Source organism: Nomascus leucogenys, unplaced genomic scaffold (genome assembly GCF_006542625.1).
Source record: "Nomascus leucogenys isolate Asia unplaced genomic scaffold, Asia_NLE_v1 Super-Scaffold_241, whole genome shotgun sequence".
Lineage (NCBI taxonomy): Eukaryota > Metazoa > Chordata > Mammalia > Primates > Hylobatidae > Nomascus > Nomascus leucogenys.
Window position 1 is genome coordinate 2,613,158 of NW_022095767.1, and position 13,765 is coordinate 2,626,922.

General features: G+C 53.6%; 1 protein-coding gene across 4 annotated transcripts in view; it reads left to right on the forward strand.

Annotated features, from left to right (window-relative positions):
* LOC100581805 (rho guanine nucleotide exchange factor 18) overlaps positions 1-13,765 on the forward strand; it is a 78,900-nt gene that overhangs the window by 57,106 nt on the left and 8,029 nt on the right. For all 4 annotated transcript variants that reach the window (XM_030807772.1, XM_030807773.1, XM_030807770.1 and 1 more), the window contains 6 exons: positions 2,177-2,425; positions 5,042-5,118; positions 7,224-7,402; positions 8,635-8,726; positions 11,211-11,393; positions 13,170-13,307. In XM_030807772.1, coding sequence (XP_030663632.1) covers positions 2,177-2,425; positions 5,042-5,118; positions 7,224-7,402; positions 8,635-8,726; positions 11,211-11,393; positions 13,170-13,307 — 918 coding nt within the window. The remainder of the gene's footprint in view (positions 1-2,176; positions 2,426-5,041; positions 5,119-7,223; positions 7,403-8,634; positions 8,727-11,210; positions 11,394-13,169; positions 13,308-13,765) is intronic.

Below are 13,765 nucleotides of genomic sequence, written 5' to 3' on the forward strand. Positions count from 1 at the left end.
CCCAGAGATGGCCTCTGTGTCATATGACCAGGGCTGAGCAAGGGATGTGTCTGGAGCCAGGGAGGCAGAGAAGGGCGGGCAGTCCAGCCGGGAGTTCTGGGAGCCAGGGCCATGCTGACCACAACTCTTGCTTCACCAGTGAATTCAGGCTATGAGAGGATGAACAAGTTTCCCCGCTATAAAAGCCACATCCTTGGAATGGGAGGAGCCAGATCCCAGTCACAACAGGAGGTGGAAGAAGTCTTTTTATTTTTTTAATTAATTAATTAATTTATTTATTTTAAGACAGCAATAAGACACTCTTATGGCCCAGGCTAGAGTGCAGTGGCATAATCTTGGCTCACTGCAACCTCTGCCTCCCGGGTTCAAGTGATTCTCCTGCCTCAGCCTCCCAAGTAGCTGGGATGACAGGCATGTCCACCACGCCTGGCTAATTTTTATATTTTTAGTAGAGACAAGGTTTCTCCATGTTGGCCAGGCTGGTCTTAAACTCCCAACCTCAGGTGATCCGCCCACCTCGGCCTCCCAGAGTGCTGGGATTACAGGTGTGAGCCACCGCGCCCAGCTGGGAGTCTTTTATGAAGGGATTGGAACAGAGGAGAGTTTGTTTACCAAGCAGTAGACAGCAGAGCTAGTCGTGGCAGTTTTGCCACTTGAATTGCACCTTAGCTTCTGCATTCGATGGACGCTCTACCTAGGTAGAAACTCAACTCTGAGCCAGGCGTGGTGGCTCATGCCTGTAATCCCAGCACTTTGGGAGGCTGAGGCAGGCAGATCACTTGAGATCAGGAGTTTGAGACCAGCCTGGCCAACATAGCAAAACCCTGTCTATACTAAAAATACCAAAAAAAGTAGCTGGGCATGGTGGCGGGTGCCTGTAATCCCAGCTACTCCAGAGACTGAGGCAGGAGAATCGCTTGAACCTGAGAGACAAGTTGCAGTGAGCTGAGATTGCGCCACTGTACTCCAGCCTGGGCGACAGAGCCAGACTCTGTCCCCACAATGCCCCCCCCCGCCGCAAAACTAAACTCTAAAGTGTTGCATTTATCTTGGAGAACTATTTGCATCTCAGGAGATTACAGTTGGGAAGTGATCTTGAGGGTCTTCTGAGTGGTGGCCTTGGAGAACACACCACATAGATCCCACACGCCCATACACGAGTGTGTCCACACACCTCATCGATCCCACATGCCCATACATGAGTGTGTCCACACACCTCATAGATCTCACACGCCCATACATGAGTGTGTCCACACACCTCATAGATCCCACACGCCCATACATGAGTGTGTCCACACACCTCATAGATCCCACACGCCCATACATGAGTGTGTCCACACACCTCATCGATCTCACACGCCCATACATGAGTGTGTCCACACACCTCATAGATCCCACACGCCCATACATGAGTGTGTCCACACACCTCATAGATCCCACACGCCCATACATGAGTGTGTCCACACACCTCATAGATCCCACACGCCCATAGTGAGTGTGTCCACACACCTCATAGATCCCACACGCCCATACATAGTGTGTCCACACACCTCATCGATCCCACACGCCCATACATGAGTGTGTCCACTCACCTCATAGATCCCACACGCCCATACATAGTGTGTCCACACACCTCATAGATCCCACACGCCCACAGTGTGTCCACACACCTCATCGATCCCACACGCCCATACATGAGTGTGTCCACACACCTCATAGATCTCACACGCCCATACATGAGTGTGTCCACACACCTCATAGATCCCACACGCCCATACATGAGTGTGTCCACACACCTCATAGATCCCACACGCCCATACATGAGTGTGTCCACACACCTCATAGATCCCACACGCCCATAGTGAGTGTGTCCACACACCTCATAGATCCCACACGCCCATACATAGTGTGTCCACACACCTCATCGATCCCACACGCCCATACATGAGTGTGTCCACTCACCTCATAGATCCCACACGCCCATACATAGTGTGTCCACACACCTCATAGATCCCACACGCCCACAGTGTGTCCACACACCTCATAGATCCCACACGCCCATACATGAGTGTGTCCACACACCTCATAGATCCCACACACCCATACATAGTGAGTGTGTCCACTTCTGTTGTGTTAAAGTGGAAAAGAAAGACGTTAACTCTGCTATGTGTGGCAGCTGGCACTGAGGACTATGAAGACCTGACCCAGGCCTTGAACCTCATCAAAGATATCATCTCACAAGTGGACGCCAAGGTCAGCGAGTGTGAGAAGGGCCAGCGCCTCAGGGAGATCGCAGGGAAGATGGACCTGAAGTCCTCCAGCAAACTCAAGAACGGGCTCACCTTCCGCAAGGAAGACATGCTTCAGCGGCAGCTTCACCTGGAGGGCATGCTATGCTGGAAGACCACATCAGGGCGCTTGAAAGGTAAAGGCCTGCCCCTGGCCACCTCTAGTGGGTGCCATCTTGGATCAGTGGGCACTGTCTTGGAGTGGTGGGCACTGTCTTAGGTTAGTGGCACCATCTTGTATCAGTGGGTACCATCTTGGAGAGGTGGTCACCATCTTGGATTGGTGGGTACTCTCTTGATTGGTGGCACTATCCTGTATCAGTGGGTACCATTTTGGAGTGTTGGTTGCCATTTTTTATTGGTGGGTGCCACGTTGGATTGGTGGCACTATATTGGATTGGTGGGTGCTATCTTGGGTTGGTAGCACCATCTTGGGAGTTGTGGGTGCCCTCTTAGAGTGATGGGTGCCATCTTGGATCAGTGGGCATCATCTTGGATTGTGGGTGCCATATTGGATTAGCAGCACCATCTTGGAGTGGTGGCACCATATTGGATTGGTGGCACCATCTTGGGAGTTGGCACCCTCTTGGAGTGGTGGGTGCCATCTTGGATTGGTGGCATGGTCTTGGGAATGGTAGTACCATCTTGGATCAGTGGCACCATCTTGGTGGGTGCCCTCTTGAATCAGTGGGCACCATTTGGGTTGGTGGGTGCCATATTGGATTGGTGGCACACTCTTGGGAATGATGGCACCATCTTAGATCAGTGGGTGCCATCTTGGATTGGTGGCATAGTCTTGGAAGTAGTGACATCATCCTGGATCAGTGAGTACCATCTTGGATCAATGAGCACCATCTTGGAATGGTGGCATCATCTTGATCAGTGGGCTCCCTCTTGGATCAGTGGCCACCATTTTGATTGGTGGGTGCCATCTTGGACTGGTGGCATGGTCTTGGGAGTGGTGGCATCATCTCGGATCAGTGAGCACCATCTTGGTTTGGTGGGTGTCAACTGACACAGAGCCACTGAAGTCTGGCTACTTCATGGCTGAAGGGAGGTTATGAGCTGAGTCAGGATGAGGAAGGCAGCTGGGGTGTAGCATAAAAGGTGGTTGTATCACCATCCTCCTCCTCTGGTCTTTGGAAGGGTGCAGTACAAACCAGGAGGGCATGCTGAGTCGTTGACTTCCAAATGGATACCCAGGGCATTGGTGACACATCGTGACACCCCAGGTTTGGGCCCAGAATTCCGAACACGCTCAGCTGCCCATCTGGTTAGTCATGGGCCAGCCTGCCTGCCATGGGCCCGGCCACTGAGTGGCCCCCATGTGGGTAGAGAATACTCCCAGGACTGCTGATCAATGTCCCCAAGCATCCCACTCGCTGCCCAGGGTGTGCTCCGAGCCCTATTTTCAAGACCCATGTTGCAGTTCAGACCAGAGAGCGCTCAGGATTCATCCCTGGGTTTCCTGTTCATTTTTGCAGCCTCTGGAAACATCCCAAGCTATCCATTCACATCAGCATCTTTAAGGATCTTGAGGGAGTCACTGAGGTGGCCAAATGACAGCATTTGCCCACTCATCATTTGAGTAGGCGTGTATTTCACAGACAGGTTTAGTGCCTTCTGCCCGCCAGGCACAGAGTTGGATGGTAGGAATACACCCCACCGGGCAAGACCTGGCGCCTAGCCTTTTAGGGCATCAGTCACTAGGGCTGAAAGAGAGAAACAAGCAAACAAACGGAAAAACGAGTTAGAAGTCCAGCAGATGCTTTAAGGAAGCCAGCAGGCTGCAGTGTGAGAGAATTAGCAAAAGCGTATCTGACTTAGGGGTGTTGGAAGCAGCTCCCCAAAAGTGGCGTTGCCCTTGAAACACAGCTCAGGGTTTGCATCTATGTGCAGGAAGCCATACAGCATGAGACATTCATACAGGGACAAGGCACTGAGGAGGACTGAGGGGCACGAGGGGACTGAGACCACCCCTGGCCTGCATCGCTGCAGTGGCTTGGGCCCTGGTGACCCAGGAGCAGAGAACAGAGAGCTCCGTTCACATCTGAGACATCAGAGGGAGAGATGCTGTATTAGTCCGTGTTCATGCTGCTGATAAAGACATACCTGAGACTGGGCAACTTACCAAAGAAAGAGGTTTAATGGACTTAAATAGTTCCACCTGGGGGGGAAGACCTCACAATCATGGCAGAAGGCAGGAGGAGCAAGTCATGCCTTACATGGATGGCAGCAGGCAAAGAGAGGGGGACCTTGTGCAGGGAAATTCCCCCTTATAAACTGTCAGCTCTTGTGAGACTCATTCACTATCACGGGAAAGGCATGGAAAAGATCTGCCCCCATGATTCAATTACCTCCCACCGGGTCCCTCTTACAGCACGTGGGAATTCAAGATGAGATGTAGGTGGGAACGCAGCCAAACCATATCAGACTCTCAAAGGTCAGACCCAGCAGGTGTTGTTACAGCAAAGAGAACTGCCAGGCACAGTGGCCTAACACGGGCGGGAGCCCTGGTTTGAGCTCTGGACACAGAAGGGACTTAGAGGAGGCTCCGGCTGCTCGTTGGTGCTGAAGGTTGAGACCTGGAAAGGTGATGGGGGGTGCAGGCAAGGCAGAAAGGAAACTTCTAGGCCCAGGCAGAAGCATCACGCTGCTTACACCTTCCTGGGAAGTGGCATCCGTGGGGGTTGCCAGCAAGACCTCCTGGCCATGGGACCTTTAAGATGCCTCCTTCCATGCTGTTTTCTCAGATGTCCTGGCCGTCCTGCTGACCGATGTACTTTTGCTGCTACAAGAAAAAGATCAGAAATACGTCTTTGCTTCTGTGGTATGTATCCTGTCTATTCAGACGAAGGGTCAGCTGGGTGCTGTGGCTCATGCCTATAATCCCGGCGCTTTGGGAGGCCAAGGTGGGTGGATCACTTGAGCTCAGGAGTTCAAGTCCAACCTGGCCAACATGGTGAAACCTCACCTCTACTAAAAATACAAAAATTAGCCGGGCATGGTGGCCCATGTCTGTAGTCCCAGCTACTCAGGAGGCTGAGGCAGGATAATCACCTGAACCCAGGAGGCGAAGGTTGCAGTGAGCTGAGATTGTGCCACTGCTCTCCAGCAAGATTGCGCCACTGCTCTCCAGCCAGGGCAACAGAGCGAGACTCTATCTCAAAACAAAAAAACAAAACAAACAAACAAAAAACAGATGAAGGGCCCTGCTTGCTGTGACCTTGTTGGGAGGTTGGCTGAAACTGCCCATGGAAGGGGCACCTGTGAGTTTCCCAGGCCCACGTAGCTGGGATTACAGGCACCCGTCAACAGGCCTGGCTAATTTTTTGTATTTTTAGTAGAGACGGGGTTTCACCATGTTGGCCAGGGTGGTCTCCAACTCCTAACCTCAAGTGATCCTCCTGCCTTGGCCTCCCAAAGTGATGGGATTACAGTCTTGCGCCACCGCGTCCAGCTGCTGGTGTGTTCTTAACCAGTGTATTTGTTTGCTGAGGCTGCTGTAAACAAAGTATCATGGACTGGGTGGTTTAGACCACATAAATTTATCGTCTCACGTTTCTGCAGGCTGAAAGTCCAAGATGAAGGTGTTGGCATGGTTGGTTTCTTCTGAGGCCCGTTGGCTTGTAGACAGCCATCTGCTCGTCTGTACTCTGTGTCCTCACGTGGCCATCCCTCTGTGTGTGTCTCTGCTAATCTCCTCTTGTTAGAAGGATGCCAGTCAGATTGGATTGGATTTGGGCCCGCCCATATGATCTCATTTTGCCATAATCATCTCTCTCTCTCTCTCTTTTTGTTTTTTTGAGACAGAGTCTCGCTGTGTCACCCAGCCTGGAGTGCAATGGCACAATCTCGACTCACTGCAAACTCCACCTCCCGAGTTCAAGTGATTCCCCTGCCTCAGCCTCCTGAGTAGCTGGGATTACAGGTTCCCGCCGCCACACCCAGCTACTTTTTGTATTTTTAGTAGAGACGGGGTTTCACCACGTTGGCCACACTGGTCTTGAACTCCTTGATTAAGTGATCTACCTGCCTCAGCCTCCCAAAGTGCTGGGATTACAGGAGTGAGCCACCACACCCAGACCTTAGTCACCTCTTTAAAGGCCCCATCTCCAAAGACAGCCACATTCTGAGGTACTGGGGGTCAGGACCTCTTATGATTTGTGGGGAACACAGTGTAACCCACTCTAGCCAGTTAAAATGTACGTTCTGCTGGTCTGTGGAGGCATTGTCTCTTGAAGGATGCGTGACAGACTAGAAATACCGGTGGCTCTGGGTGGCCTGAGGCACAAGACAGAGATGGGTTTATTTGTTGTTATATACTACATACTGTTGTATCTTTTGAGCTTTGTCGTGTGTATGTGCATTGCTGACTATTTTTAAAAATTTTTAAGCTGACAAAATTGACACATTATCAGGATACTAAGGGGCAAGATGGCTCACTCCTGTCATCTCAGCACTTTGGGAGGCCGAGGTAGGAGGATCACTTGAGCCTAGGAGTTCAAGACCAGCCTGGGCAACATAGTGAGATCTCATCTCTATAAAAAATACAAAACTTAGCTGGGCCTGGTGGCATGCACCTATAATCCCAGCTACTCAGGAGGCTGAGGTGGGAGGATCACTTGAGCCTGGAAGTTAAGGCTGCAGGGAGCAATGATTGCACCACTGCACTACAGCCTGGGTGACAGAGCAAGACCTGGCCTCCAAGATAGTAAAAAAAAAAAAAAAAAAAAAAAAAAAAAGGATTCTAGGATTTCATTGCAATAGTGTCTTTTTCCCCCAGATGGCAAAATATTTCTGCTTTGAATTGTTTGAAAAGAAACGAGGAGCGTGACCCCCACTCTTAGTTCCCCTCATCAGGCCCTTGACCTCGCTGCTGTTTGGGTGCGGTGGGGTAAAGGGTGACCTCCCCAATGCCCTCTACCCATGCAGGACTCAAAGCCACCTGTCATCTCGTTACAAAAGCTCATCGTGAGGGAAGTGGCCAACGAGGAGAAAGCGATGTTTCTGATCAGCGCCTCCTTGCAAGGGCCAGAGATGTATGAAATCTACACGAGCTCCAAAGAGGACAGGAACGCCTGGATGGCCCATATCCGAAGGGCTGTGGAGAGGTGAGGAGGGCCTGGGGGGGTCTCCCCACCCGCTGTGTTCCTTCCACTGACTGGTCCACCCTTGGCTTCGATGGTTGGCCGTCGGCTGTGACCTTGAACTCCCTCATCCCAGCTTGGGACCCATGACACCATTCCAGCTCCTTCTGATGACTCAACCTGTTGGATGTTGAGGCCAACGGGCCTGGAAAGGCAGCAGTAACCTGGGCCTTTCTGCATGCGTGGGCCACTGCACCTGCCATGGCGGGCTGTCTGCATTCTAGGGCCAGATTTGTTGGAGCAGGGCATGGCGTCTTGTCCTTCCTGGCATCTTGTCCTTCCTCCTTGGGCCGAGCACCCCTCAGGGCCTGGAACCAGCTGGCTTCCCCTCCTTCTTTTTTTTTTTTTTTTTTTTTTTTTTTGAGACAAAGTCTTGCTCTGTTGCCCAGGCTGGAGTGCAGTAATGCAATCTCAGCTCACTGCAGCCTCCACCTCCCAGGTTCAAGCGATTCTCCTGCCTCAGCCTCCCGAGTAGCTGGGATTACAGGCGTGAGCCACTGCGCCCAGCCTATTTTGTTTTGTTTTGTTTTTTAGAGTCGGGCTCTTGCTCTGTCACCCAGGCTGGAGTGCACTGGCACAATCATAGCTTACTGCAACCCAAACTCCTGGGCTCAAGACATCATACCCCCTCGGCCTCCCAAGTAGCTGGAACTACAGGCACACACCACCACACCCAGCTAGATTTTTAATTGTTTTAGAGATGGGGCCTCACTGTGTTGCCCAGGCTGGTCTTGAACTCCTGGCCTCAAGCCATCCTCCTGCCTTGGCCTCCCAAAGTGTTGGGATTACAGGCGTGAGCTACCATGCCTGTCCACTCCCTCTCTTGATTCCTGGAGGCTTCTTGGTGCCTTAGCCTGGTTCAGACTCCCCCATCCACAGTAGCTGTAGCTCTGTGGGGCTTGCAGCCACCACCTGCACCTGGCAGGTCCCCTGCAAGACCGCTGTCCCCTGGACTCCTCCTCTAAGTCACAGGCAGGCACATAAAGCCTCTTCCTGGTTATGCCCTGGCACTTTGGGGCCGGATGAATGTCAGTGGCTCTCTCTCTTCCCCTCCTCGTCCTCCTGTACCACGAACAAGCTAAATCACTCCAAAAGTCAGAGACGGTCCTGGCGGCTGGTTCTGCCGAACCAGTGTCTGTGCCGGAGGCCGGCCTGCCTGGGAAGCGCAGTTACCCACCCGACTCCTCTCCCTGCAGCTGCCCTGACGAGGAGGAGGGGCCCTTCAGCCTGCCCGAAGAGGAAAGGAAGGTGGTCGAGGCCCGCGCCACGAGACTCCGGGACTTTCAAGGTGAGGGGGAGACGGCGTTGTGGGCACACCCCTTGCATGGTGAGCCCTGGGCCCCCCATCAGGACTGACCACAGAGGGCGAACTGCCCCCCAAGTGACCCAGCGTTTTCCCGTGGGCTGTGCCATGTCCTGCAGCTCTGTGAAGCATTAGAACGGGGCTGTGCCATGACACAGCGATCTCCAGAGGTCACTTAGCCCTTTCGGGGGTATGTGGGAGAGGGACAGAGGAGAGCTCAGGGGCCCTGAGCCCCTTCCAGAGCTAACCGCACAGCCACGCACACCGCCACCACCCCATCCTCGTGTAGCCAGGAGCTCGACAGGGCATCCCAGCCCCATACGAAGGAATAGCAGAGGGCCCCCACAGCCTCCTTCCAGAGCTTCCTCCTCCCTGTTTGTTTAATTACACTACTGAGATGTAATTCACACACCACGCCACTCACCCTCCCAAGCGTTGGGTTCGGTGGCATTTCAGTGCATTTCCAATTATGCAACCAGAATCACGTTAACTAGAACGTTCCACCACCCCAGAAAGAAGCCCCGTCCCCGTTAAGAGTCACTCCCCACCCCATGCCCCAACCCTGGCAACAGGAATCTACTTCTTATCCCTGTGGATTGGCCTGTCTGGACATTCCACATAAATGGAGTCACACACCGCGCAGCCTTTTGGGTCTGGCTTCTCTCGCTGGGTGTGATGTTAAAGTTCATCCGCGTTCAGTGAGCGCTTTGTCAAGAACAATTCCTGGTACCCTGTAGCCTGCAGCAAGCTCCCGTCTTCCCTTTCAATGTCTGTATTTTTTTTTATTTTATCTTTTTTGTTTTTAAACAGAGCCTCGCTCTGTCACCAGGCTGGAGTGCAGTGGCATGATCTCGGCTCACTGCAAGCTCCGCCTCTTGGGTCCAAGGGATTCTCTTTTCTTTTTCTTTTTTTTTTTTTGAGACGGAGTCTGGCTCTACTGCCCAGGCTGGAGTGCAATGGTGCGATCTCAGCTCACTGCAAGCTCCGCCTCCTGGGTTCATGCCATTCTCCTGCCTCAGTCTCCCGAGTAGCTGGGACTACAGGCGCCCGCCACCACGCCTGGCTAATTTTTTGTATTTTTAGTAGAGATGGGGTTTCACCGTGTTAGCCAGGATGGTCTCAATCTCCTGACCTCATGATCCACCCACCTCGGCCTCCCAAAGTGCTGGGATTACGGGCATGAGCCACCGCGCCTAGCATCAAGGGATTCTCCTCCCTCAGCCCCCCGAGTAGCTGGGACTATAGGCGCGAGCCACCACGCCCCGCTAATTTTTGTGTTTTTAGTAGAGATGGGGTTTCACCGTGTTGGCCAGGATGGTCTTGATCTCTTGACCTCATAATCTGCCTGCCTCGGCCCCCCAGAGTGCTGGGATTACAGGAGTGAGCCACCGCTCCCAGCCCTGTATTATTCATTTCTAAATTGGATAATACTAAAACAATAAGTGGCGTGGTATGGTGGCTCATGCCTGTAATCCCAGCACTTTGGGAGGCTAAGGCAGATGGATCACTGGAAGCCAGGAGTTTGAGACCAGCCTGGACAACATGGCGAAACCCCGTCTCTACAAAAAATTTAAAAATTAGGCTGGGTGCGGTGGCTCACTCCTGTAATCCCAGCACTTTGGGAGGCGGAAGCGGGTGGATCACTTGAGATCAGGAGTTTGAGACCAGCCTGGCCAAGATGGCAAAACCCCATTTCTACTAAAAATACAAAAAATTAGCCAGGCATGGTGGTGCGTGCCTGTAGTCCCAGCTACTCAGGAGGCTGAGGCAGAAGAATCGCTTGAACCTGGGAGTTGGAGGTTGCAGTGAGCCGAGATCGTGCCACTGCATTCCAGCCTGGGCGACAGAGCGAGACTCCTTCTCAAAAGAAGAAGGAAGGAAAGAAAGAAAGGGAGGATGGAAAATTCAGTTTTCTAAGGCTCTAAGTTGGTCCCAGACTAATAAATGGGCCTGATACAATCCTTGCTCACATCCTACTGTGTTCGATTTTATTTTGTTTATTTTAGAGACAGGGTCTTGCTTTGTTGGCCAGGCTGGCGTGCAGTAGTGCAGTCATAGCTCACTGCAGCCTTGAACTCCTGGGCTCAAGCGATCCTCCTGCCTCATTTCCCAGGCATGCACCACCACAACTAGCTAATTTTTTATTTCTTTGTAGAGACAGAGTCTCATTATGTTGCCCAGGCTGGTCTCGAACTCCAGGCCGCAAGAGTCCTCCTACCTTGGCCTCCCTAAGTACTGGGATCGTAGGCCTGAGCCACCACAGCTAACCTGATTTTTATAACAAGGGGGAAAATAATCAGAGGACAAGGCCATGCCCTCCCCTACCTCCCAGGAATGCAGGACTCAAGGGGGCAGCCTACCTCAGGGCAGGGCCAGCGGGGGTCCTCATCCTTAGGCCAGTCCTCGGGGCTCAGACAATTCCAGGGAAGGCCGACAGGGCTGACTGTCACCTCCACCATCACTCTGCAGAGCGGTTGAGCATGAAAGACCAGCTGATTGCGCAGAGCCTCCTAGAGAAACAGCAGATCTACTTGGAGATGGCCGAGATGGGCGGCCTCGAAGACTTGCCCCAGCCCCGAGGCCTGTTCCGTGGAGGGGACCCATCCGAGACCCTGCAGGGGGAGCTAATTCTCAAGTCAGCCATGAGCGAGAGTAAGTTGGCTGCCCACACCTCAAGGGTGCAGTCTTGCCTGGGTGGGCTCCTCAGGGGACCCCAGGCCAGGCTCACGGCTCAGTATGGCCGACACGGCACTCTGTCCAGGACAGGCTTCTATCTGGGGGGGCCCAGGAGCAGCACTGACCCCCTACTGGTGCCTGCCAGAGCCAGAAGGGCCTTAGACATAATCTGGGCCAAGCCCCTCCTTGCAGACATAAAGCACTTTCTCCTCATTCAACACCACTCTGATGCTCCCTGCATGCGGAGGCTCTAAGCCGGGCCGTGGGGAGGATCTGAAGTTGACTGAGACTGGTTCCCTACGCACCAGAGGTTCCTCTTCTTCCTGAGAGGTGGGTCCCTGGTGATATCCCCAGAAAAACACATGCACACTCCCTCAGGGGGTCCCCACGCACAGCTCTAACACAGCCGCCAGGCCCCTGGGCTGGCCGCTTGGGCAGGCAGTCAGTGCCCAGTCTGCTCTTTCTTTTTTTCTTTTTTTTTTTTTTGAGATGGAGTCTCGCTTTGTCACCCAGGCTGGAGTGCAGTGGCGTGATCTCGGCTTACTGCAACCTCCACCTCCTGGGTTCAAGTAATTCTCCTGCCTCAGCCTCCTGGGTAGCTGGGATTACAGGCACCTGCCACCACGCCCGGCTAATTTTTGTATTTTTTTTTTTTTTTTTTTTTTTTTTTTGAGACGGAGTCTCGCTCTGTCGCCCAGGCTGGAGTGCAGTGGCGCAATCTCGGCTCACTGCAAGCTCTGCCTCCCGGGTTCACGCCATTCTCCTGCCTCAGCCTCTCCGAGTAGCTGGGACTACAGGCGCCCGCCACCACGCCCGGCTAATTTTTTTTTTGTATTTTTAGTAGAGACGGGGTTTCACCGTGGTCTCGATCTCCTGACCTCGTGATCCGCCCGCCTCGGCCTCCCAAAGTGCTGGGATTACAAGCGTGAGCCACCGCGCCCGGCTAATTTTTATATTTTTAGTAGAGATTGGGTTTCACCATGTTGGCCAGGCTGGTCTCGAACTCCTGACCTCAGATGATCCACCCTCCTCTGCCCCCCAAGGTGCTGGGATTATAGGCGTAAGCCACCTCACCCTGCCTCAATCTGCTCTTTCAACAATGAGGGAAGCTGACACAGCCCCTGCCTTCCAGAGAATAAGAAGGCAGAGACGGGGTCAGTCTTTCTCCCTCCAGGCCCACTGACATCCTTCCACCCAGCTCCAACGGCCGTTGTTCTTGGCTCCCTGGGGACACTCTCATATCCCGCACCTTGGCCTGGAATGTTCTTTTTGCCACCTCTGTGCCTGGCCACAGCCTGTTGGTCCTAGAGGGCTTTCTGTGGACAGCCCTTCCCCACAAAGTCACTCTCCCATATGGCCATTGTCTCACACTCATTGTATGGTCATTGTCATATAACACACCAAGTGTTTCCTGCTGACCCTGGGCAGGGCCACATCCAGCATTCGCCAGCCCCTGGCCCAGGGCGGCCTGGTGGAAGGGGCTGCAGGAGCCTGTGCCCGCCCTCCCCATGGCTGCCCCACAGCCCTGTCCTCTCACTTAGATGCGGATTGGCCTGTCCTGGTGGCCGTACCTGAAGTAAGCGTGTGCACAGGGACAGTGGGGCTGGAATCCCATGGCAGACAGTAGGGGGCAGGCGATCACCACCCCAGTGAGTCCCTCCATCCACCCCAGTCTCGCTGCCCCAGCGCTCCGTATTCCCCCAGCACACTTCCGCAGGGCGACCCCTGCTTCCTGTCCCCTTCCTTCCACAGTCGAGGGTATCCAGAGCCTGATCTGCAGGCGGCTGGGCAGCGCCAACAGCCAGGCGGAAGACGGAGGCAGCTCCACAGGCCCGTCCAGGAGGGCTGAGACCTTCGCGGGCTACGACTGTGCAAACAGCCCCACCAAGAGTAAGAGTGGGGCCGTCTCCCCTCCCGCCCCCAGGGCCACCCCTCAGGATGCACATTAGCTTGTGTAGGGTTTCCTGGAACCTTCTTTTTTGTTGTTGTTGAGACAGAGTGCAGTGGCGCAATCTCGGCTCTCTGCAACCTCTGTCTCTCGGGTTCAAGTGATTCTCCCGCCTCAGCCTCCCAAGTAGCTGGGACCACAAGCACACGCCACCACGCCTAGCTACTTTGTATTTTTAGTACAGATGGGGTTTCGCCACGTTGGCCAGGCTGGTCTCGAACTCCTGACTTCAGGTGATCCACCCGCCTCATCCTCCCAAAGTGCTGGGATTGCAGGCGTGAGCCACCACGCCCAGCCAGTTTTCTGGAACCTTCTGAAACCCTCCAGACATTGTTGGTTGTGTTGTGATAGCAGCACCCAGACCAGCCCACCCCTCTCCAGCAGGCGTCTGTGCTGCAGA